Source organism: Mirounga leonina, unplaced genomic scaffold (assembly GCF_011800145.1).
Source record: "Mirounga leonina isolate KUSES-001 unplaced genomic scaffold, KU_Mleo_1.0 Mir_115, whole genome shotgun sequence".
NCBI lineage: Eukaryota > Metazoa > Chordata > Mammalia > Carnivora > Phocidae > Mirounga > Mirounga leonina.
In genome coordinates, this window is record NW_023270268.1 from 66,205,327 (window position 1) to 66,230,923 (window position 25,597).

General features: G+C 34.1%; 1 protein-coding gene and 1 pseudogene across 1 annotated transcript in view; both read left to right on the plus strand.

Annotated features, from left to right (window-relative positions):
• The first annotated feature begins 420 nt into the window (after positions 1–420).
• On the plus strand, positions 421–18,211 carry LOC117999576 (annotated as a pseudogene).
• A 1,829-nt stretch (positions 18,212–20,040) lies between these two features.
• Positions 20,041–25,597, plus strand: part of NAALADL2 (N-acetylated alpha-linked acidic dipeptidase like 2) — a gene marked incomplete at its 5' end in the record, with an annotated part of 857,615 nt that continues 852,058 nt past the window's right edge. Inside the window, one exon of the mRNA XM_034988848.1 lies at positions 20,041–20,188. Within this exon, the coding sequence (XP_034844739.1) occupies positions 20,041–20,188 (148 nt within the window). The remainder of the gene's footprint in view (positions 20,189–25,597) is intronic.

Below are 25,597 nucleotides of genomic sequence, written 5' to 3' on the forward strand. Positions count from 1 at the left end.
TTAACATACCTTGCATATATTACAAATACACTCTGTTGTCTTCTCACACAAATACTTTTGCCTGGGTAATAAACATTTGCCCCCAAAATCTTTATAGACCCTGTTTAAGTAGTTTGTGGTGTTTAGTAACACAGAAGCAGAGTTTGAGGTAAGCCTGCTTTTTGTTTCAAGCATAGATAATTGGAGGGATTTTTCTTTTGTCTTGAAATTCATAAATGTGCAGTGATGGTGCTACTCTCAATTGCTTCATTTCAGGAGGGAACTTGGGCATTTAAATCTATACATTCAGGTCCTTCTGAAATTTGGAGAGGGGTAATTTCATAGATTTTTTTTCCCTTTTTTATGGTTCTCCTTGAATTTCTATTATAAGTAGGTTTGATCTTCTTATACACCTTTAGTTCTTGCAAGCAAAAAACTGGCATGGGGTTGGCAACATGCAGTAAAGTGCCATTGGCGGTATGATAGAAACACCAGGCACGGTAGCATCTTGGCTATAGTATGGGATATTCATCATACTATGAACATCACAGGAAATCTGTCAGTGTACAGAGAGACAACTTAGAAGAAAAAATTCTATTTCTGAGTATGCACATTGTTTTAACTCTGTACCTATCTTCCATATTTTTGGAAATAATAAAATACAATGTGAGCAGATAACACTCCAATCTTTGACCAAACTTACTGACAAAAGTCAGATGTTTGAGAAAATTCTGCAGTGTAAGAAACTGCATAGGGATATTCTGCTATCCCTGCTGAGTCAGAGCTATGGTATGCATATGAAGCATTTCTATCAAGAGATTAAAAAATAATACATTTTCATTCACAGTTAAAATAAGATTTAATAGAATAGTGCATCATAGAAATTAAAGCAAGCAGTAATAGAAATATAACAATGTATGATCAGAAATAATTGTTTGGAATAAAAATGATGCTTTCAAATTTTTGCTTGCTCTAGCCACTGGCATTTGAAATGGTCTTTGGTACTTCCTTGAATCGATGCTTCCAACTGGAGCCAGTGAACAACAGTGAAAAATAATCCATCTGTGCAGAGTCTGGTGGATTCATGTTTTGTCTATTCTCATCTTCAACCTCTTTGAGTGAAGAGATTTTTGTGGAAATCAACCAAAGCCTACTCCACTTATTTCTCGGGCAAAATAATTTAGAAGTGGCTCAGAAGATTGACCCACAGTGTCTTCTTTAGCCTAGTTCCACTACTGTTGAAAGGCTTTGATGTTTCTGGCTTAGGAATGGCACCGTTTCTTGGTTTGGGGCCCACATGTAAGGTTTCTTTTATTCTTATATACCAGTATTCATTTTTAATGGGCATATGGAACAGGGGAGACTAGACACCTGTGCACATATATAAACATCTGGAAGTCTCAATTTGAATTAATTTTAGCAATATAAACACTCATTTTCAAATTTAAAAATCTGGCAAGAGGCACAGCAATCCAATATGATATGTTTGCATTAAAATTACCATAGAATCCAATTAAGATATTGAAGTAATATGGTAAAGTCTAGGAAATATTGCCTCTTAAAACTCAGAAATAGTTCCATGAAGCCTAGCAGCATTATGCTGTTTTTCTCTTCTGGACTGGCAGTATCTTAATATTTAAGTGATATCAAATGCAAAGCAAATGATGATGTTTATGAATATATTGATTGTATGTAATTTGGGGCAAGAGTCAGTGATGTTATAGGCACAGTAAGTGAGGACTACACATTTACAGAGCTTGGTGGTGAGGGTAGTGCATCCAAAATGAATTGTTTAGGAACTTGGCTGATTTTATTTTGTCCATCAGGACTTTATACTATTGGCTGAATTATTAAAATTATAGTAGGAGGTTTTTTTTCTTTTATGGATTATGATTATGAAGAATATTGTAGCTCCTATTTCACAGAACCAAGTTTGTTTTTTACTGTTACTTTATTGTTAAATCAGCTCACTGGATTTAAATTCAAAAGCATGATATTATAGAATAATATCAATCAGACTGATATTTGAAGGACCAGTTGAGGCTGGACAAAAAAAAAAAAAGGTAGAATCAGAAAGTAGAAAGATAAAATAGGAAATTGTTCAATTATTACAGTAAACTAGACCACTGTTATCAGTGAGGGCATCAGTCTTTCGTTCAAATAGCAGACTTTCACTTCATTCCTTGTTGATTAAATATCTTCCCTCTTTGCAACCTTCAGTGTTGCTTGTCTGTAGCTTTTATTATAGCCAAAGTTGTCGATTTACATTAAGAGAAAAGGATGGACTTGCTTCTTTTCAAACATGATCCTAAGAGAGAATCTGGCATTTGAAAAATCTGAATTAGGGACACCTGTCATTTGTGGCATTTTTTTTTATCAAGTTTACCAACCTTGCTCTGAACATTTGTATTCTGTGCTTCTGTTCTATTGTCTAGGAGTAACTAACATAAATATGTAATTATATGGTTTGTTTTATTGTAATAGATTTCAGAATACTCTATTATTATGGTACTGTTTGAATTGTGTTTACTATATCAACATAAACATATAAATTGAGTCAAATTATTTGCTTGGTTAACTGTAAACCACAAGTTATTACAGTGTTGTCAGTTTCAAAATGTTGCGTGACAATAAAAGCATTTGATTCCCTTTGTTTAGACTTGAACCTCAAAAGCTTTGTAATTATTTCCTTTAGTATATTAGGCACAACTTTTGGAGGAGCAGTGGACATATACGTTGCACCATTCAAGGGCCTCACATAACTATTTCAGCATGCTTTATAATTCCCAAAGCGGCTTGTGGCTTATTTGTAGTTAGTCACTTCTGTTAAATTCCAAAGTAATTTTTTCCCTTCACCTAAACCTCTGACTTATCCAACATTCACAAAAACAACTCTAAAGTTAGAAAATTTCAGGTATTTTTATTTAAAAAAATTAGCATTCCTCATGATGCTTCTCTACTTTGAGTTTTCATTAGATAACCCAATCATACTTTAAACTGCTATTAGTCTATTAGGCAATGAAATTGTTGATAAACCTTGCTATTTTATAATCTTTTTTTTAACTGCTTCTCTTCAGAGTTTTAAATAAAGACAAGCTAAAGGATGTGGGATTTATCTAGCTTCCTTAGCCATCTGATTCTACCACCTGCCTTTAGTTTCCTGCTGACCACCATTGTCTGCCCTGTGTGTGCCTTTCTCTTCATTCCTCATCTTTGCTTCTCTGCTTCTAGTGAATGAAAAGGGCAAATTTAAATTCAGATCCAACATTCAGAGCCAGAAGACACAGAATATTTCATTTTATAATCCATGCATTAAAAAAACATTGCATTAATAATCGACAAGACATAACTGAATTACCTTGCATTTCCATGAAAGAAGAAAAGAAGCTTCCCAGGAATTCAATTGATTATTTTAATTGTTTTTTTTTTTCCTGATTTTACAATACTCTTCTTCTTGTATACCTGTATTTAACTAAGAACAACATCCATGTGATTATGTGAGAAATCTCTGTCAAATGGGTAAAAGGACATTCTTCTTAATGCTAAAGCAACTGTGAAAGAAGTCTCTTTTCAGTCTCTTTGGTGCAAATGCAAAAGCAAGTCTCTCTGGGGACTGGCAGCTCAGGTGTGGGTGTGTGATATTTTCCCCTTAATGTTTCTGAAAAGAAATGAATAGAGAGAAGTTCACTATAGCATTCTCCATATGAGCCCAGGCCATGATTTCATACTGCATATGAGCTAGAGATCACGAATGTCCTTAAGATATTATATCCTTACTATCTAGAACATGGTCTGTAACAACTAAGACAATAATATAGTAAAACAGAAGATGAATATAGGAACAAAGAAAAATATTTTTTTCTTTTATACTAGGCATTCTTTAGTTGAAATTATAATCCATTTTTAATGTGGGCCAGGGTAAGTTTATAATGAAGAATCTCATATATCACTCATTCATTGAGTAAGTAGTAGTTAATGAGCTCCTATTACATGGCTCCAGAAGATACCAAAATAAATAGAGACTGTCATCATCCTAGATAGGTTCAAAATCTAGTGTCAAAGACATGTAAATAAAATTAGCATGAAAGTGGCTATATGAAATTAGTATTTTCATTGGGAAAGCTGAGGAAATAACTATTAAGGTAGAGCTTTAAAGATAAAAAATGCAGTTTTACATAGAAAGAATGTTTCAGAATGAAAACATGATGTGAATAAAAGCAGAGAAATGTGGAAGAGTACCATGGTTAAGGGAATAATAAAATGCCTGGTGTGGCTGAAAGTAATTTGCCTGGGAAGCAGTGGTTAAGGAAAGGCCAAACCAAAGTCGTGAAGACCAAATTCTTTATATGCCACCAAATCCTTGCTAGACTGTACATAATATCAGATAGTATTTGTTTATATTATCATTCAGCAGGTTATAGGGAGTTATATATTAACTAACTCCTGCTTTATCTTGAATCTGTGAACAGTAATTACTAAGTAAATATAAGAGAACCAAAGATTGATATCTTTGATATCTTTAATATCTTTATATATAAGAAATCAGTTACTTGGGGAATTCAGTTATTCAAAAGTATTTTCTCGATTCTTTGACTCTTGCCCGGCTGTGTGCTCTGAGACCAGCGCCCCGCCAAGGCATGCCCCCTGGATCGGGCCATTGGCTTCCTCATGGCCATCTTCCATAAGTACTCAGGCAGGGAAGGCAACAAGAACAGGCTGAGCAAGGAGCTGAAGGCAGTGATCCAGGAAAACTCACCATTGGCCCAAAGGGGCAGGATGCTGACTTTGCAAGCTGATGGAAGACCTGTATGGGAGAAAGGACCAGGTGGTAAACTTCCGGGAATATGTCACCTTCCCTGGGGGCCTTGGCTTTGATCTACAATGATACCCTTAGGGCTGAAAATAAATCAGGAAGGTGGAGACACCCACTATCTGGACTGCCTAAGTTAAATCCAGTGGTGGGTAATTGTTCAATAAATACCTTTTCTTGGTCAAAAAAAAAGGTATTTTCTGATCATTACTTAATTGATACTCTTAGAGATACTATTTTTCTATTAAATAAGAAAATAAGAATTTTTTTCTGTTATCATAAGAGAATGTCTTTTTTAAATATTCAATTTCTGGGCAATACCAGTAAATGGAAACTAGAAATATTGTAAATGAATTCCATGATACCACCAATCAAGAGTTTTACCCAGAAATTCAAAGGTAGCTTCAATATAAATTAATCTTATAATGTAATATTTCACTTATTGGAATACAAATTTAGTAATGTTAATAATCATTCCTAATAAAATTGAGAGTGGTAAAATATTTTTGGCATATTAAGACACACACTAAAACTATAAAGATATTAGATACAAAGGGCAAGAACTAAACTAGGATTCCTGTTATTACTAAGAAAAATTGCTTTCTCAATTTTATTAAGGAAATGAGATATGAAAGAGAAGTGAATAATATAGGAAGAGGGGAAATAAAAGTATGATTATTTGTATGCAACATATTTTTTTCCTAGTAAGTCCCAAGGCATATACTTAGGTGGCTCAAAAAGAACAACATCAACAGAATGAAAATTCAAAACCATTGCTATGTTCCTGCCATCTGTATGTTAAAAAAAATTCTAAAAACAACAACAAAGTTAACAATTTGGAAATAAACTTAGGAGGATATATATAGGTTCTTTAAATAAAATGTTAAACAATAATTTTATATATTTAATTTTGATCAAAAAGTCAATAGTTGCTTAGAAGTTTCAGGGCCAAAAAAAAAAAAACCCACCAGATAGGACTATTAAAGAAAATACAAAGGGAAAAAAATATTGATGAAACTATAAAACTAGTTCAACCAGATATTAAAGCATTTACAAGACACCAACAAATAAAATATTATGTAACTGGCACAAGAACAGTCAAACTAGTAGAATTTAATAAACTACCCCAAATTAGATGCTATTATAGATCAAATGGACAAAAGTAGAATTACAATATTGGTTATTTTGGAATTGGGATTTAACTCCTAGTTTTCCAAAATAATTTCAGATTCATTAAGGAGTTAATTATTGTTTGATCTACAAGAAATAGAAACTAAAATAAAAATGAAATAGCATATTTGCCTACCAAATTAGTAAATAAATGCAACATAATACACTTGTGGTAGTTAGGATAAATGAAACGTCCACATTTCTAGAAGGAATGTAAGTTCATATAGGCATTTTGGAAGACAGTTTTGCAGTGTACATCAAAAGATTTAAAAGTTTGGGGTGCCTGGCTGGCCCAGTCAGTAGAGCATTTGACTCTTGATCTCAGGGTTGCAAGTTCAAGCCCCACGTTGTGGTAGAGATTACTTAAAAATAAAATCTTAAAAAAAAACCAAAAACCAAAAACAACTTAAAATTTCATGTTAACATTAACCAGTACTTCTGATGACCTAACGAAAGATCTTAGTTTAGAAATAAATTTTTATGTACAGGGTAGGGTAGTATTATTTTTATGTCATAGAATTATCTGTAATATAATCTAAAATATACTGTATGCTTTCAATTAAATTAAAAATCATAAAAAATAATTGAAGGAAATATGACAAAATTTTAAGAGATTACATTTGCAGTAGAATCCTTGACTTTTTTTTAATTGCATAAGATTTTTGTATATGTATACTTTTTTTTTACAATTATTATATGTTACTCTTCAAATCAGGAAAAATTTTACTAAAACTGTAGAAAAATTAATAGAACAATTAATAACTATAAAAACTGTAAAAATTAATAGAATACTTAACAAGAGAAATGGACTTTGAATTTATGGGGAGGGGTGGCTAAAGAAATAACTTTTAAAGTCAGATTAAATATCAGATACATCATTATCAAAAGAAAAACACTAAAAACAAATTTTGAGTTCTGAGAATATAAAAACAAAATGTAGACAACAAAATGAGTAAAGATTAAATATATGTGATAGGAGGTTTAATATATATGAAATATTAACCTTTTCTCAAAAATATGTGAGAAATGTAGTAAATATTTCAACCAATATATACATAAAGGCCATGAACAGACAATTCACAAAAAAGGAAATAAAAAAAAGCATATGGACATCTTCAACCTGGTTGATAATCAAACAAATTGAAATTACAACAGCTAGAAAGTCTCATTTTTCATATATCTTTTTTATTTTTTAAGTTTTTAAAATTCCAGTATAGTTAACATAGTGTTATATTAGTTTCAGGTGTACAATATAATGATTAAACAGTTCTATATATTACTCAGTGCTCATAATGGTAAGTGTACTCATTAATCCCCATCACCTATTTAACCCATTCCCCCCACCCACTTCCCATCAGTTTGTTCCCTATAGTTAAGAGTCTGTTTCTTGGTTTGTCTCTTCTTCTCTCTCCCTCTCTCTCTCTCTCTCTCTTTTTTCCCTTTGCTTGTCTGTTTTATTTTTTAAATTCTGCATTTAAGTGAAATCATATGGTATTTGTTTTTTTCTGACTGACTTATTTCCCTTACCGTTATACTCTATATCTTCATCCCTGTTGTTGCAAATGGCAAGATTTTATTTTTGATGGCTATTATTCCTATATATATATATATAAATAATATGCGCACACACACACATATATGTACATACCACATCTTCTTTATCTATTCATCTATCAATGGACACTTGGATTGCTTCTATAATTTGGCTATTGTAAGCAATGCTGCTATAAACATCGGGGTGCATATCCCTTTGATTAGTGTTTTTGTATTTTTTGGGTAAATACCCAGTAGTACAATTACTGGATCTTAAGGTAGTTCTATTTTTAACTTTTTTTTTTTAAGATTTTATTTTTAAGTAATCGCTATACCCAAAATGGGGCTTGAACTCACAACCCCAAGATCAAGAGTTTTATGCTTTACTGTCTGAGCCAGCCAGGTGCCCCTATTTTTAGCTTTTTGAAGAACCTCCATACTGTTTTCCACATTGGCTGCACCAATTTGCACTCCTACCAAGAGTGCATGAGGATTCCTATTTCTCTACAACCTTTCCAACACTTACTGTTTCTTGTTTTGTTGATTTTAGCCATTCTGACAGGTGCGAGGTGATATCTCATTGTGGTTTTGATTTGCATTTCCCTGATGATGAGTGATGTTGAGCATCTTTTCACGTGTCTGTTTTACCATCTGGGTGTCTTCTTTGGAGAAATGTCTATTCATGTCTTCTGCCTATTTTTTAATTAAATTATTTCTTTGGGGGGATGTTGAGTTATATAAGTTCTTTATATATTTTGGATACTAACTCTTTATCAGAGATGTCACTTGCAAATATATTTTCCCATTCAGTAGATTGCCTTTTCATTTTATTATTTCCTTCACCGTTCAGAAGCTTTTAATTTTGATGAAATACCAATAGTTTATTTTTGCTTTTGTTTCCCTGGTCTCAGGAAAGCTATCTGGAAAAGATTGCTATGGTCAGTGTCGGAGAAATTATTGCCAATGTTCTCTTCTGGGATTTTTATAGTGTCATGTCTCACATTTAGGCTCTTAGTCCATTTTGAGTTTATCTTTGTGTATGGTGTAAGCCAGTGGTCCAGTGCCATTCTTTTGCATGTAGCTGTCCAGTTCTCCCAACACTATTTGTTGAAGAGATTCTTTCCCGTTGCATGTTCTTGCCTCCTTTGTTTTTGTTTTGTTTTAAAGATTTTATTTATTTATTTGTCAGAGAGCACAAACAGGGGGGAGCGGCTGGCAGAGGGAGAAGCAGGCTCCCTGCTGAGCAAGGTGCCAAATGTAGGACTCAATCCCAGGTCCCTGGGATCGTGACCTGAACCTAAGGCAGATGCTTAACTGACTGAGCCACCCAGGCATCCTTTGCCTCCTATGTTAAAGGTTAATTAACCATATAATTGTGGATTTATTCCTGGGCTTTCTATTCTATTTATCTTATGTGTCTATATTTGTGCCAGTACCATACTGTTTTTATTATTACAGCTTTGTATTATAACTTGAAACTTGGAATTCTGATACCTCCATCTTAGTTTTTCTTTTTCAAGATTGTTTTGGCTATTCGAGATCTTCTTTGGTTCCACACAAATTTTAGGATTTTTTGTTCTAGTTCTGTGAAAAATGTTGTTGGTATTTTGATAGGAATTGCATTAAATCTGTAGATTGCTTTGGGTAATGTGAACATTTTAACATTTGTTTTTCCAATCCATGAGCAGGGAATATCTTTCTAATTGTTTGTGTTATCTTCAATATTTTTAATTGGTGTTTTATAGTTTTCAGAGTACAGGTCTTTCACTTCCTTGGTTAAGTTTATTCCTAGGTATTTTACTGTCTTTGGTGTGATTGTAAATGCGATTGCTTTCCTACTTTCTGTTGCTTCATTATTCGTATATAAAAATTCAGTTGATTTCTGTATATTGATTTTGTATCCTGCAAACTTACTGAATTCATTTATCAGTTCTAGTAGTGTTTTTGGTGGAGTCTTTAGGGTTGTGAATATATAGTAGTATGTAACTGCAAATAGTAAAAAATTTACTTTTTCCTTACCAATTTGGATGCCTTTTATATCTTCCTCTTGTCTGATAGCTGTGGTTAGGACTTCCAGTACTATGTTAAATAATAGTGGTGAGAGTGGACATCTACTGTGTTAGGAGAAACACTAATTTTTTCACCACTGAGTGTGATGTTAACTGTGGGTTTTTCATATATGGCCTTTATTATTTTGAGAATGTTTTCTCTAATCCTAAATTGTTGAGGGTTTTTATGATGAATGGATGTTCTACTTTGCCAAATGCTTTTTCTGAATCTATTGAAATGATCATATGTTTTTTATCCCTTCTTTTATTGATGTGATATATCACATTGATTGACTTGAGAATATTGAATCATCCTTGCATCTCACATGTAAATCCCACTTGATTGTGGTGAATGATTTTTTTTAATATATTGTTGTGTTCAGTTTGCTAGTATTTTGTTGAGGATTTTTGTATCTATGTTCATCAGAGATGTTGGCCTGTAGTTTCCCTTTTTTTTTTTTTTTGTAGTGTCTTTATCTGGTTTTGGTATTGGAGTAATGTTGGCTTCATAGAATGAAGCTTATAACAGCTTTTGCTGCATCTCAAAGATTTTGGGCCATTGTGTTTTCATTTTTATTTGTCTCCCTGTATTTTTTAATTTCCTCTTTGCTTTCTTGGTTGATACATTCATTGTTTAGTGACATGGTATTGAACCTCCATGTATTTGTGTGTTTTCCAAATTTTTTTCTTGTGGTTGATTTCTAGTTTCATAGCACTGTGGTCATAAAAGATGCATAGTAAGACTTCGATCTATTTAAATTTGTTGAGACTTGTTTTGTGGCCTGGTATGTGAACTATTCTGGAGAATGTCCCATGTGCACTTGGAAAGAATGTGTATTCTGCTGTTTTAGGATGGAATGTTCTGAATATATCTGTTAGATCCATCTGGTCCAATGTGCTATTCAAAGCCACTGTTTCTTTGTTGATTTTCTGTTTAATGATCCATCCATTGATATAAGTTGGGTGTTGACATCCCCTACTATTATTGTATAACTATTGATTATTTTCTGTATGTTTGTTGCTAGCTGCTTTATGTATTTGGGTGCTCCCATGTTCAGTACAAAAATATTTACAATTGTTATATCTTGTTGGATTGTACCATTTATGATTATATAGTGTCCTTTTTTTTGGTTCCTTGGTTCAACCTTTTTTTTTTAGTCTATTTTGTCCAATATAAATATTGCTACTCCAGCTTTCTTTTTATTCCATTTGCATGATACATGTTTCTCCATCTCGTCACTTTTAGTCTGCATGGGTCTTTAGGTCTGAAATGAGTCTTTTGTAGACAGCACATAGATGGTCCTTGCTTTTTTTTTTTTATCCTTTCTGCCACCATATGTCATTTAATTGAAACATTTTGTCCATTTACATTGAAAAAAATTATTGGTATCTGTGTATTTATTGCCATTTTTTACTTGTTTTATGTTGTTTCTCTAGTTCCTCTCTGTTCCTTTCTTCTCTTGATTTCTAATGATTAGTTGGTTTTCTTTAACAAAATACTTGGATTCCTTACTCTTCACTTTTTGCATATCTATTACTGTTTTTTTATTTTTGGTTGCCATTTGGTTTATATATGACATCTTTTGCATATAGCAGCATATATTATGTTGGTGGTTGCTTAAATTTTGAACCCATTCTTTACTCCTCTCCCTTCTACATTTCAGATATTTGGTATCATATTTTACTTTCTTTTATTTTATGCTTCTCTTGACTGTTTTTTTTTTCAGATATACTTAATTTTTTGCTTTTGTACTTCCTATTTTTCTTACTCTCTTTTTTCCTCCCACTCATATAGTACCCCTTACATTTCTTGTAGGGCTGGTTTAGTAGTCATGATTTTTTTTTTTTTTAAGATTTTTTTTTCTTTATTTGTCAGAGAGAGAGAGAGCACACAAGCAGGTGGAGCAGAGGGAGAGGGAGAAGCAGGCTTGCAACTGAGCAAGGAGCTGGATCCAGGACTTGATCCCAGGATCATGACCTGAGCCAAAGGCAGACGCTTAACCACCTGAGCCACCCAGGCATCCCTGGTCATGAATTCTTTTAACTTTTGTTTGTCTGGGAAACTTTTTATCTCTCCTTCTATTCTGAATGATAGCCTTGCTGGATAGAGTATTCTTGACTGCACATTTTTCCCTTTCAGCACTTTGAATATGTCATGCCACTCTCTTCTGGCCTGCAAAGTTTTTGCTGAAAAATCAGCTGATAGACTAATGGGGTTTCCTTTGTATATAATTGTTTTTTTTTTTTTTCCTCTTGCAACCTTTAAAATTCTTTATCACTATTTATTGCCATTTTAATTACTATGTGTCTTGGTATGGACCTCCTTTGGTTGAATTTGTTGGGGGAATCTCTGTGCCTTCTAAATCTGGATCTCTGTTTCCCTCCCCAGGAAGTTTTCAGCTATTATTTCTTCAAATGCATTTCTGCCCACCCCCCCCTTCTCTCTCTTTTCCTTCTGGTATCCCTATAATGCAGATGTTATTATGCTTGATGGTGTTGCTGAGTTCTCTAAGTCTTTTCTCATTATGCAGTATTTCTATGTCTTTCACCTGTTCAGCCTGTTTGCCTTCCAGGACTCTATCCTTCAGATCACACTGATACATTCCTTTGCTTCCTGTAGCCTACTATTTATTCCATGTATTGTATTTTTAATTTCATTTGTTGAATTCATCGTCTCTGATATGTTATTTTTTATCTTTGTTAAGTGTCTCACTGATGCCCTCCACTCTTTTCTCAAGTTCATTGAGTATCTTTATGATCATTACTTTAAATTCTCTATCAAGCATATTACTTATTTCTGTTTTGCTTCAATCTCCTGCTATGACTTTTTCCTGTTCTTTTATTTGTGACATATATCTCTGTCTCCTCATTTTGTCTACCCCTCTGTCTGTTTCTCTGTGTTAGGAAAGTCATCTACATATTCTGCTCTTGAAAGTAGTGGCTTTAGGGCGCCTGGATGGCTCAGTTGGTTAAGCGACTGCCTTTGGCTCATGTCATGATCCTGGGGTCCTGGGATCAGGTCCCACATCGGGCTCCCCCTGCTCTGTGGGGAGCCTGCTTCTCCTTCTGCCTTTGTCTGCCACTCCCCCTGCTTGTGCTCTCTCTCTCTGTCAAATAAATAAATGAAGTCTTAAAAAAAGAAAGAAAGAAAGAAAGTAGTGTCTTTATGAAAAAGAGATCCTGTAATGCTCTGTGGTGCAGTATCCCCTGTTCACCAGAACCTATAGCTTTGGGGAGTCTCCTCTGTGTTTTGCTTGCACCCTGCTGTTGTGTCTGAATTGCTTTTCTTTTCAGTCTAGTCTTCTGCTGTGACTCTTTGCCTGTTGAGCTCTGTGTTTGCTCTCTGTAATATTAGTGGGACCCAGACAGGCCAGCTCTGAGGGGGCTTACTGGAGGGGAACTTGGGGTCAAGGCAGCAGTTTTAGCAAAATTTGCACTGAGCTGCTGGTTTTAGGCCAGATCCCCCAAAGCAGGCACATGGTGGAGCTGGGGGTATGGTGTATTTGTGCTGAGCTCAGGGCCCAGGCCTGCAGACTTAGAGAAAGTGAGTCCTTAGGAGAACTTATTGGCATGGTGCAGTGCTAGCAGTTTAGGTAGCAAGTATCTGTGCAGCGCGTCTCCCACAGGTGGCCCTGTGTTTATGCTGCAGGGCAGGGGAGGAAAATGGCATCTGCCAACTCGTTTACTCCCAGAGAAGTCCCCTAATATGTTCCAAAATCCATTTAACAGATATCTCTTCTGTTGCCTCAGGCATTGTGCACACTGCCACTTCCATGTTATCTCACTGCTGTCTCTTTAAGGGCAAGAACCCAGCTATCACTTGCCCTCCAGGCTCACTTACTGCTGAACCAGCTGACATTTCAGCTCCAGGTTCCAAGTCTACCTGGTTACACAAACGCATGGAATGCAGCCCCTCTGGTTTTCAAAGCCAAATATTATAGGAATTTGTCTTCCCCATGTGGGCTTCCTGGTGTGATGGACCATTTTTCTCCCCTCTATGCACCTGCAGCTTCCACCATACTGTGGGGAGCTCCCCACCACATTTTCTACTCTTCCTAACCTCCAACGTACCTTCTCTACATTTAGTTACGGAGTTTGTTCTGCCAATCTTCAGATCACTCTCCAGTTATTTACATAGATGTGAGTGATATCTAGTTGTAAACATGGGACAATGTGAGTTTAGGGTCCTCATACTCTGCCATCTTTCCAAGCTCCTGCTCATTTATCATATTTTTTAAGAGAGCAAAAAATTGTAAAACCTAATACTGGCAAGAGTATGTTGGCATATTTTGCTGATGAAGTATAACCAGAAGAATCTTTTCCTAGAAGTTCGTAAACCATAAATTTAAGTCATGTTGATGACTTAAAAATCTTGTACTTTCTGTCTCAATAATTTCACTTCTGAGGATCTTAATATAATAATCCTAGGTATTGTGAAACTTTGTGAGTATATGGTCATTATTATGTTATATGTTAGAAAAAATAAAGGTAATGGATAATTAGGTCATAATTCATTCACTTTTTACTTGCTGGAATACTATTTAAATATTAAATTGGCCAGGAAATAAACACACACCTATACACATCCACATATTACATACACAAATAATCACATATACATATATATGATTATGTAAGTATAAACATCAGGATTCAAATAGGGTATGTACTCTATGCTTACATTTACATGAAATATTTATGTGAAAAAAAAACTAGGAGGAGATAAATTAGAAAGTATTACTTCTTAGGAATTCAATAGGCAATTGGTGCATATTTCTAATTTTTTTGTTTTTCCTGAAATTTTGTAGTCTGGTTATATTCTAATTTTTAGATAAATTTAATAAAAAAAGAAAAAGAATAAAGGGAGGGAGAGAAGGAGGGTGGAAGAAAGAACTAATTTTATTCCAGTAAACATAATTTTTATTGGATTAAGTGAATTTAAGATGCTATACTAATGAATAGTTTAAAGAAGGCAAAGAAGGTTGTCGGTGATTGTTAACTTTGCTCTGAAACACAAGATTAAAATTGTTCCTTTTATTTTCTCATGAGAAAGGATAGTTCTGCTTCTATGTATCTTTCCCCTTTGTATTTCTAATAAAGAAATATGTCTGTGTGTAGCAGTGGAGCTGTAACATTAAAAATATGTAGGCATCAGAGGTATCAAAGAACTATATGGAAAAAATATATAGTGATTTGGCTATTACTCTAAATCATCTATTTCTTTTAGTTTGTGGCATTTTCTGGAATTTGTAAGTCTAGTAATCTACCCTAGCTTTCCACTTCTGAAGGTATCCTCGCAAATGAATTTAGCTTTTCTGACAGCTCCCCAAATCTATGGTCCTTAAGCCCATATGAATTAGCACTAAAAATGTGTTTATAATTTTGGAGTAAAATAAGGTTATATACTCAAAATTTAATATACAGGTTTTTCACTTACTAGTATCCTTTAGTTTCTTAATACATCAAAAATTACAGGTTTGCCTAACACATGGGCACAACCCAAGACTGCATCTGAAAATTGTTTTGTGAGTTTCACAGGTGGGAATTTTGTGATAACTAGAAGGGAAATATGTCACACACAGTTAGGGTTAACATTTTAAAAAGTTCAGCAAATTTCAAAAAGACATTTGAAAAGTATACTAATACATTTAAAAAATTAGTATTATTTGTCCAGTAAACATTTAAGGTGTTTCTTGACTGATCTCTCTCTCTCTGTATATATCTGTTGATGACTCTGAATAAATAACCTAAATTTTATGTTTCTCAGCATTCTCATCTGTAAATTGAAAGTAATAATAGTATGTAACTGTATTTTATTAAGGGCATTTTATAAGATAATACGTATGAAGTGCTTAGAAGAGTTTCTGGCAAATAAAAGGGCTATATAAATGTTCACTGATGTTATCATTATTATTTTTGATTGCCAGAATATGTTGCCTTTTTTAGTAAATCTTACATTTTGGAAGTTTTTTGTATAATGGCCAAAGCCACTTTTCTTTTTTTCTTTATTTCTTTTTTATTTTTTTTAAGATTTTATTTTTACTTATTTGTCAGAGAGAGAGACAGAACACAAGCAGGGGGAGAGGCAGGCAGAGGGAGAAGCAGGCTCCCCGCCAAGCAAGGAGCCCGATATGGGACTCGATCCCAGGACCCTGGGATCATGACCTGAGCTGAAGGCAGCGGCTTAACCGACTAAGCCACCCAGGCGCCCCCAAAGCCACTTTTCAAGATAGAATAATACATTTCAATGTAAATTATACCTTATATTTTAATAAAAAAGAATATCATATTATCTGATTTTATTCTCATAATTAGATATTAAATCAGAAAAATAAATCTATTATTCATGGTTATACAGTTAGTAAATGGCATGTCTGGGATTTAAGTTCTAATTTCAACATTGCTTCCCAGATAGTCCACTGTGACTTTTTTGTCTGAATTTACTATTTAATTGATCATTTAAATATATAATTTTACAAAAATAAAATTCTAAATAATTCTGGAAGCAGAGGACTCATAGAAGCAGCTGAATGTTTTTACTTGAAATCAGTATATCCAACTGTGTTAAAAAAGTGAAACCAATTTGATAATTTTATTTATTTAAATCTATAATCTCATGCTTGATACAATGGCCAGGAGTTGAAAGTATCAGTTGTGAAAATGTAAAGTATCAAAGTATATCTTAGAAGTGATGGTATTCAGACTTACCAATCATGTGGCAAATAATAAGTATCAGGGACTGTAATTTCAGATAATTTGGAGAATTTTCAACCATTCCCAAACTATATGTGTGATGAATTATCTGAGCTATATTGCTGGATAGAGCTTCTCAGAAATACATGAGCCCTGTTTCTATAGTACCCTAGTAGCAATGGGAGAATGTGGTTAGGAAGCCTAAAACTCACCCTCTAACTAAAAGACACAGAGGTTACCAGCCATCAAGTGGGCTTTGGGATATACGTTTTATTAATGGCTGTGTTCTAGTAATCTTTTCTCTAATACAGACACACTGTCTTCAGACAAACTGCCTTGGAGAATATAGCTTTGATATAAAACCGAATGGCATCACCTATTCCAAGTTCATTTTTAGGCCTTGGGATCTCTTGGGGAAGAAAATCTGAGTCTATTAAGTAGATCCTGAATGGTTATGTGGCCAGATACAAAGTCCAAGTCCTGCCTGGTATACACAGTTCCAGGCAAATCAGAAAGGCAAAATGCTAGAGGATGTGGGTGGTGAGAGTGAGTGATTTGGTATACTTATATCTGTAATCATCATTATGGAAATGGGCCAGTGATTACAGACAGATCTAAGAGGATAGACATTTTAGCACACAGAAGCATGGACTTTACACTGTGACGTATATACAACCATATGTAGACCAGAACAAAAACTAGAGGCTAGAAAACTAGAGAACAGGAGACTAGAAATGTTCACTCAAATGATCCTCTATTCTGGAAAGGAAATGGATATCTGAGAAGATGGTAATACAGGTGGTCTCTAAAACATTGCCTCTCAAACCACAATATAGCCATGACTCACTTGGAATCTAGTTTAAATGTGGATTCTGATTCAGTAGGTCCTGGGATTCTGCTTAGGTGATGCTGATGCTTTTAGCCTGTGGACCACTCTTTGTATAGCATGGCTATAAGAGAAATGTCTGAACCTCTTTTGGAGCCTCTTTCAAATATTTTTTGGAAAAGTGAGATATTAGATATCAAAAGAGATATATAGAATAATCTAATATCTATGTATGTCTTTTGATCTCTATAATTTCACTCATTGAGCTTCCATTTAATCATCTTTAAAACAAATGACAATTCTTAAATTGTTTTGTCGTAGAGCAGTTTAGAGATAATGTATCCAAAAATACTCAGAACAGATCCTGGCTTGTTGTAAGTGCTCCCCACCTAATAGTAGCTACTAGTGTAATTATTACATAAAAGAAAAGGGGAGTTCAACTACAGTATGTTGATACTGATCATTTGAATTCAGATTTAAAAATAAAAATGAAAGAATCTCATGACTAAAGATATACATAAAATAGTAGCAGGGCATATGGGAATCAAGTGAATATAATATTAGGTTGCATTAATACATGTTAAATATCTATATTAAGGAAAATACTAGAGAGACATGTCTGGACTTTCCAAGGAGTTATCGTAAACTTAAAAGATACTTACCTGCCAGTTAATAAGTTGGATTTGGAGATACCATGGTCAACTCCAAGCTTATTATTCTTATTCTGGTATGTTGACAGATGGAGTATACCCAGAGGGGGGCAACACTGGTGGCAATTCATCCAAAAGGCATTTCAGGTGAAAAATGTTAAACAAAGCAAAACAAAAACACAAAATAAAACAAAAACTTGCATAGAAATCAGAAAGTTGGAGAGCAGGTGGGTGGGATAGAATGGAGAACCCTATCAAATGGATAAAAAATAGTCTTACCTCTAGCTTATTTCTAGTGGCAAAACTGAAACTAGCAGAAATTATAGGTTGGCAGGTTTATGCATAATATAAAAGCTATTTCGAATTGCTCATGTTTCCCAAAAAGGAATCTGTTTACTCAAAAGTTAAATCCCTATTGTAGAATGTGAAAGCAGATGCTTCATACCCTCTCTGCAGGGATGTTTTAGACCAGGCTTCTGCTAAAACTGCACAGTTGGGCTAGGCCCTTCAACCCTAAATTCTAACTCTAAATTCTAGTATTCTAATACAGTAGATATTTGCCAAAAAATAATCAAGAAATACTCCCTAATTCGTTTGATAGGCATTGACAAAAATGATTGTTTCCTTAAACTTCTTTAATTTCTTAATAGTAATGAGAACTCAATAATCTGTAGTGTTCTAAAGTTTTTTAAATACTTGTTTGCATATTATCTCACTTAGTCTACCATTTGAAATTCATTAATTTTAATTTTTATTTCCAAACTTTCTTGTTTACTTCTTCCAATTTATCTATTTACAACTTTATAAAATTTGAGATGAAAATATACAATGTTCACATTTTGGCATTGATTTTATTTTTTTTTTTTGGCATTGATTTTAGAATCTTGCTGACATTTTGACTGATTTTTCTTTCCCTAAAATATAGTGGAAACTCTTTTACTCAATTTTTTCACTGCTGGCATTTGTTGATTTATTGAAAAAGTCATTTTAAGTGAGAAATCTTTAAAAATGGCACATATATACCTAAATTTTATATCTATGTATCAATCTATCTATATGAATCAGTGCACATTTATTTACTAATATTTGGGGTCCATTGATTGGATTTCCACATATCCTATCTTCCTTGCATTAGTCACATTCAAATGATTTGCAGTTTTGTTAATTTCATAGTGAGACATAACTCAAGAAAATTATGAAGCAATCAGAATGAAAAATGCTTCTGGATCCCCCTCCCCATTTTCGCTAACTACTACTGGGTATCAGTTAGGAATACTTCAATTGCAAATAGTCAAACAACTCTTCCTATGGCTTACGTAAATTTCCTCCTCCTCTCTTCCTTCCCTCTATCCATCTTTCCTTTCTTTCCTTCATTCATTCCTTCTTTTCTTTGTCTTATTGTAAAAGAAGTCTGGAGGTAAGTGATGGGTGACATTAGGGTAATCAAATTCTCTCAACTTCTCCTGGCCTTGCCCTTATGATTACAAATGGGTGTCACAGTTCCCAGCATTAGGATCATGTTCTAGAGACATCTGCCCTCTTTATGAGGAAAGCAAATTTTTCTCACTTGCCACCAATTTATGAATGTATATGTCTCATTGGCCAGAACGGTGCCAGATGACTACATCAATTTGAGTATTTTAGCTGGCTCCAACTCTATGAGGTCTCAGAATGGAAAAGGTCTGGGAATGGGTGCTGGGTTAGCAAAGCAGTAATATCTGTTGATCCTATCTTTTACTAATGTGTCTTTTCTGACTTTTTATAAAGGTCTTGACCTAATTTTCATAGATTCGATTACTTCTTTTTGTACTCATATTTTATTAGTATTTGTAGAAATTAAATTGCATAATTACAGTATTATATACAATGGCAAATAATTGTTTTGAGAATAAATACAAATTGATTTTGACAAACATATAACTCACTATAAGATCAGAAGTGCATGGATATATTGCAAAATCACTACTAGCTGGAATAGTGCATTGTTTCCTGAAAATTAGTTGAATATATTTTAGAGGGAAATTCATAGGTAATCCAGAAATGGGATTAAGTGGTGGCTGGCTAAAAAGGTTAAAAAAGTTAAAATGATCATTGCTAGAGTAATTTTTCATCATCATCAATATCATATAATTATATATATATATAATATGTTTAATATGTATATAGAGAAGCTTAATATCCTTTTGAAACTACAGGGAGTATAATATATAATTTTTTAAAAAATGTACATTGTACAATCCCTAATTTAAATCCAGTCTTTTAGAGCAATACGAAATAGATAATTCCACTTATCTGTGAGCTTTTCAAGGTGCTAGCCTGTATCTTACTTGATTTGTATCTGTAATAGGCAGCATATATCCAGTACATGAAAAGTTCTCACTACAAATTTCATTGAATGAAGATGATGATGATGATGATGATGATGATGATGATGACGAAGATGTTAGAATACCATATTGGGTGATATGGAACCAACTTAGTAAGAATTTCAAATAATTTATTCTTATCAATTTCATGTTTGTAAGTTCTGTGTATGTTTGAGTGAAGCAGTTACCACTCTCATTTGTCAGATGGAAAATCTACTTTGGTTTGGCATTCTAGGATTTGCTGTTGTTTACTAGGCAAGTAAATGCTAAAACCCACCCATTTCATGTATAATCAAACTTTCCTACACATTACTAACAATGCTAGATTGTTTGGCTAATTGTAGAGACAGCAAGAACATATTCTTAATTGAATGCATAATAGTAAGTAATAGACTGTAAATATTTAAGTGGGAGAAAATGTTGCATGCTTTTTTTGTTAGAGAACAGAAAACTTGTGCCATTTCCTTTTACAAATGAAAGAGCTTCCTATTTCTGTTTGTTACCAGCTGGAGCTGCTGTTACTTTTATTGTGTTGTTCCCATACTCTTTATAGCTTGAGGCAATAATTCACTCAATTTATGTGAAATAGTTGCATCACCAGTTTTGCTGCTCTCTCTATATATTCATGGGCTTGGTGAAGTTCTAATTATTAAGGATTTTTTCCCTACCTTATGTGGTATAAAGGAAGTTTTAGTTTTAAATTGTCTAAATTCAGTGTAGGTCACATAACATTAAATCTTTTGGCCATGTTCCTTGTGGGATTGCTGTGTGGACATTTTTAAAGCTGTCAAAATTAGTTATTTGTAACAATTTTCTTATTTTGTAATGAAAGAACTTATAGCTAATCCGGAGGCAAAATTTTATATATCTAATAGATATCAATAATAATTATAAATGTTACAGATTTACTATAATGTTTTTACTTCTAGTTCCTCCAGAAGGCCATGTTAAGGTTTTCAAACCATAAAGCTTTATATAGCTGACCACACCAAAACTATTCAATGGTTACCCATATGCTCTATCTCTTAACTTAGTACTAAAATTCTGGTTGCTCTGGGCAATAGTACAACTGATCGATTATAAATTGCTTACCTTGGAATAGAATTTTCTTTAAGATCATCACTTTTCTGGACATCACCATGCCTAAAAACATTATGGTTAATTAAGAATTTTGAGAAATTTGAGAATACATTTTATAATTCATGTATTTTCTACTGTATATTCCTGAAGTTAATTGGTAGCAATATAGTGAGATGGTAACAGGTATTAAAGAGAGTGTGAATACAGGAATAAATCTTTTCATAGATACAAAAAAAAAAAACCATAACAACACGGAAAACTTTAAATATAAAGCATGAAACTCAAATATATGACTCTAATTCCTCTTAATTTCTTTAGTTCTATCTGTTAAAAGAATAAACCATTTATCTCAGTCTTTTACATTCTGATTTTTTGTTTTGTCTGATGGTGATTTGGAAATTTTCAACAGCTTGACCAGAAAATCTGCATGTGGGAAAACATAAGAAATTGACTGAAATGTCTGATACAGAGCCAGAATGGATCTCTGTTGTATTACATCCCAAGAATGCAGATGAGGCAGTTGACAGTTGAGGTGAACCATATAAAGAAGTGTGTCTTTTTTTTTTTTAAGATTTTATTTATTTGAGAGAGAGAGAGAGTGAGAGAGAGAGAGCACAAGCGGGGTGAGAGGCAGAGGGAGAAGCAGACCTCCCTGCTGAGCAGGGAGCCTGACGCGGGGCTCAATCCTGAGACTCTGAGATCATGACCTGAGCTGAAGGCAGACGCTTCACCAACTGAGCCACCCAGGTGCCCCAGAAGTGTTTCTTAAAATGTGATTTCTGGAGCTGATGAATCAGAATTTTCTGGAGGGTTTATCATAAAGCAAAAAATCTGTGCTTATCCCCCAGAGATTTAATTTAGTATAACTGAGGGGTACCTGGATATTTACCTTTGTGCATAATTTGATCTTAAGCATACTAAAGGTTTGAAAAACAGTGACATATCAATTCTCCATTTCCCACCATATTCTTTATCATATTAAATACCTAGGAAGTAGCATTAGATTTGTCCCCATTGAAGTATCCTCATTCATAGTTTAAAATTATGTTATGGTCATGAAGGATACTTCTGAACATTGTACAAAGGAACTATTCACATTATATATCACTTTGCATACAAATGCATATAAGAAGTTATTTTAGAACTACTGACATGGGGGTGCCTGGGTGGCTCAGTTGGTTAAGCTTCAGATAAGATCACACCACTGAACAACACCATGACTGCATCCTCATGAAGAACCTTGATTCAGAAGCTCCAGCTAAGCTGTGCTCTGATTTTTAACCCACAAAAAGTATGAGACAATATATATTTGATGTTTTAAGTTTCTTAGTTTTTGGGTAATTTGTTTTGCAATAATAGAAAACAATTTAGAAGCTAAGAACTTCATTAATCACCTTATTCCCAATTCTAGTATCATTTCTTTGCTTTCTATGTGATCTCTGATTTTTTTAATAAATACTTTATTTTGGCATCAGAAATGAGTTTTTATTTTAAACTGCTCAGTCCTTAAAAAAAAAAATAAGAGCTTTACTGAATAAAAAAATTGCACTGATAACTCATGATTCTTTGTGCCTAGCAAGTACAGCCCTTGTCCAATTTCTGTCACTCAATCTGAATCATAATTGCAAATTAATTTATTTTTTAAGACTTTGTTTATTTGAGAGAGAGAGAGAGCAGCACGAGCTGGGGGGAGGGCCAGACAGAGGGGAGAGGAAGACTCCCTGCTGAGCATGGAGCCCCACACGGACCCTGAGATCATGACCTAAGCTGAAGGCAGATGCTTAACCGACTGAGCCACCCAGGCACCCCTCATTTATTTTTTTTTACTTGAAAATTCATCATATTCTTTTTGAGAAGAATTACCTTTTTAGCATTTAGACCAAAATTATAGTATCCTTTATGGAACTCTAACACTAGAATATTTTTAAAATATTCTGGACACCAGCACTTTTGTTTTATAGATAATCAATCTTTGATCTGTAAGAAAAAAAAAAAGATGAAGTGACTTACCCAAGATGAAGCTACTGCTTGAATTAAGATCTAATGACTCTTTCCTAGTGTTCCTCTGATTCTTTGATCATAAATCTACTGGGTGATAGAAGCCAACGTTCAGAAGACTTTTGGGAGATGAGCAATATCTAGCCTAGGACTTGAACCGTGTCATGTATAGTTTCCAAAATGGGAGAGCCCATTTTTACCAGTATTTCAAAACTGTTTTCAAATTTCCCTTGGTTTTATATGTTGCAGAAGTTCCACGTACCCCTCTCTCCTTCCATTCCTCCCTTCCTCCCTCTTTCTCTTTCTTTATTGGTGTGTGTGTATGTGTGTGTGTGTATGGATATTTCTCACTGCTAAACATTTAACTAAGTTTCCAGTGTTTGTCTTTTCTATGATGGCATCTATAAAGGTGTTGTGCTACTAGTCTTCAGGAACAAAACATTAATAGTGTTAATTAATAGCATAAATAGGATTGCATTTTGGATCTATTATATAGAAAGTGCTTTGGATTTATTTTTGGATAGACACAATGGAAGGAAGATTGAGATAGAAATGCTATTCTAGAATAAAATTCCCTGCATAAAAAGCCACATTTTAGTAGTTGACTAAATTTAAGGCTTGGAGGAAACTATTTTACATCATAATGTTACTGTGAATGAAATTTTAATGATATAATGTGTAAGAGTATTTTAAAAAGTATAAACTGCTTCCCTAGCACTAAGTAATAATATATCTTATTTACATCAATTATCTCTGTTTAAAAGACAGAAGTTGGGTTTGTTTTGGCCTGGAATAAATTAACTTCCCCCATCTTCCTGTTTATTTTGCAAGCATTGACTGCCTCTCTTGCTAGTTTTATGTAAGCTCATGGAAGTTTCTGGAATATCTCTCTGGTTGTATATGGCAGTGGAGTTATTAGACAAATAAATGCCAGGAAGTCAGGGATTTCTTCCCTATCACCATGCACCATCAAAGGCATTACTCTCATTTCTTGTTTAAATAAACTGCCCCCAAACTCCTAGGCCTAAATTAAATCAACGTAGTTTTAGAGCTCAAGAATGGAATAAGTCACTACAGAGTAAGTCCAGGTGGGACAAAGGAAATCAGGGATGCCAGATGGAAAGTTCAGACTGGCCAGTATCTTTAAAATGTCAGTGCTGTATAAAAAGGCTTTGTAAGCCATCAATCACCCATGGCTCTAGAAACAGGCGGGTGGCTATAGAAATTAGTCTTTTTATCACTAAGCCTTAGAAAATTGTTTTCAAAGTAGGCTGTATTTTTTTTTTTTTTAAAGATTTTATTTATTTATTTGAGAGAGCGAGAATGAGAGAGAGTACATGAGAGGGGGGAGGGTCAGAGGGAGAAGCAGGCTCCTCGCTGAGCAGGGAGCCCGATGCGGGACTCGATCCCGGGACTCCAGGATCATGACCTGAGCCGAAGGCAGCCGCTTAACCAACTGAGCCACCCAGGCGCCCCTCAAAGTAGGCTGTATTTAAGACCACTTACACAGGTAAATATAAGGAACTGAGAGGAAGATGGAGGAGGAATTTCTAGTAAGATCTTAGTAGTTAATGGAAAAGTAGCCCCCTGTTTTCCTAAATAGTAGGGTCAAATTAAACAAATCCCTATGTTTATTCTACTCTTATGTTGGAATTTGACTTATTTACTAAAACAGGCAGGATTTAAATCTGACTTTCTTCTATTTTTACGTATTTGAAACAAGATTAAAAATTAATATGTTTCTCTTTTGAGCATGACAACCAACTCATAATCCTAGCAGTATCCATTCATTTCAAAATAAAAACATAAAGCAAAACCGCTGGTTTTCAGTAAAAGAGGAATCTCAAAAGGAAATGGCTATAGGCCCTCAATGGTATAAGAAAGCTTTGCAGAGAAGCCTATAGTAGGTTTTAAGAGATTTATTTATTTATTTGAGAGAGAGAGGGAAAGAGGGAGAGAGGAAGAGTAAGAGAGGGGGGAGGGGCAGAGGAATGAGAATCCCCAAGCAGACTCCCTGCTGAGCCAGGAGCCTGAGGACATGGGGCTCCATCTCACAACCTTGAGATCATAACCTGAGACCAAACCAAGAGTCTCACGCTCAGTTGCTGAGCCACCCAGGTGCCCCAGGTGATAATAACATTTTATTAAATAGGGCTAATCAGGGAAGATTTTCATCAAGAAATAGATGAGATAGATTTTTTTAGCAGTTAGTTTTAGGAATAACTTTATATATAAAACATGCTAATTGTCAAAAATTTTAGAAAATCCAAAAAAAAAATATTAAGACCAAAGTGAAATCATCCATAAGTTGGCAACTCAGATTTTTAAAATACCTATTAATATTTTGGCATATTGTCTTTTGGTCTTTGTGTGTATAATATGTATTTAAAAATAATATGTGATCATTTCTTATATAGAGATTTATCATTTCCCCAGCAGCATGA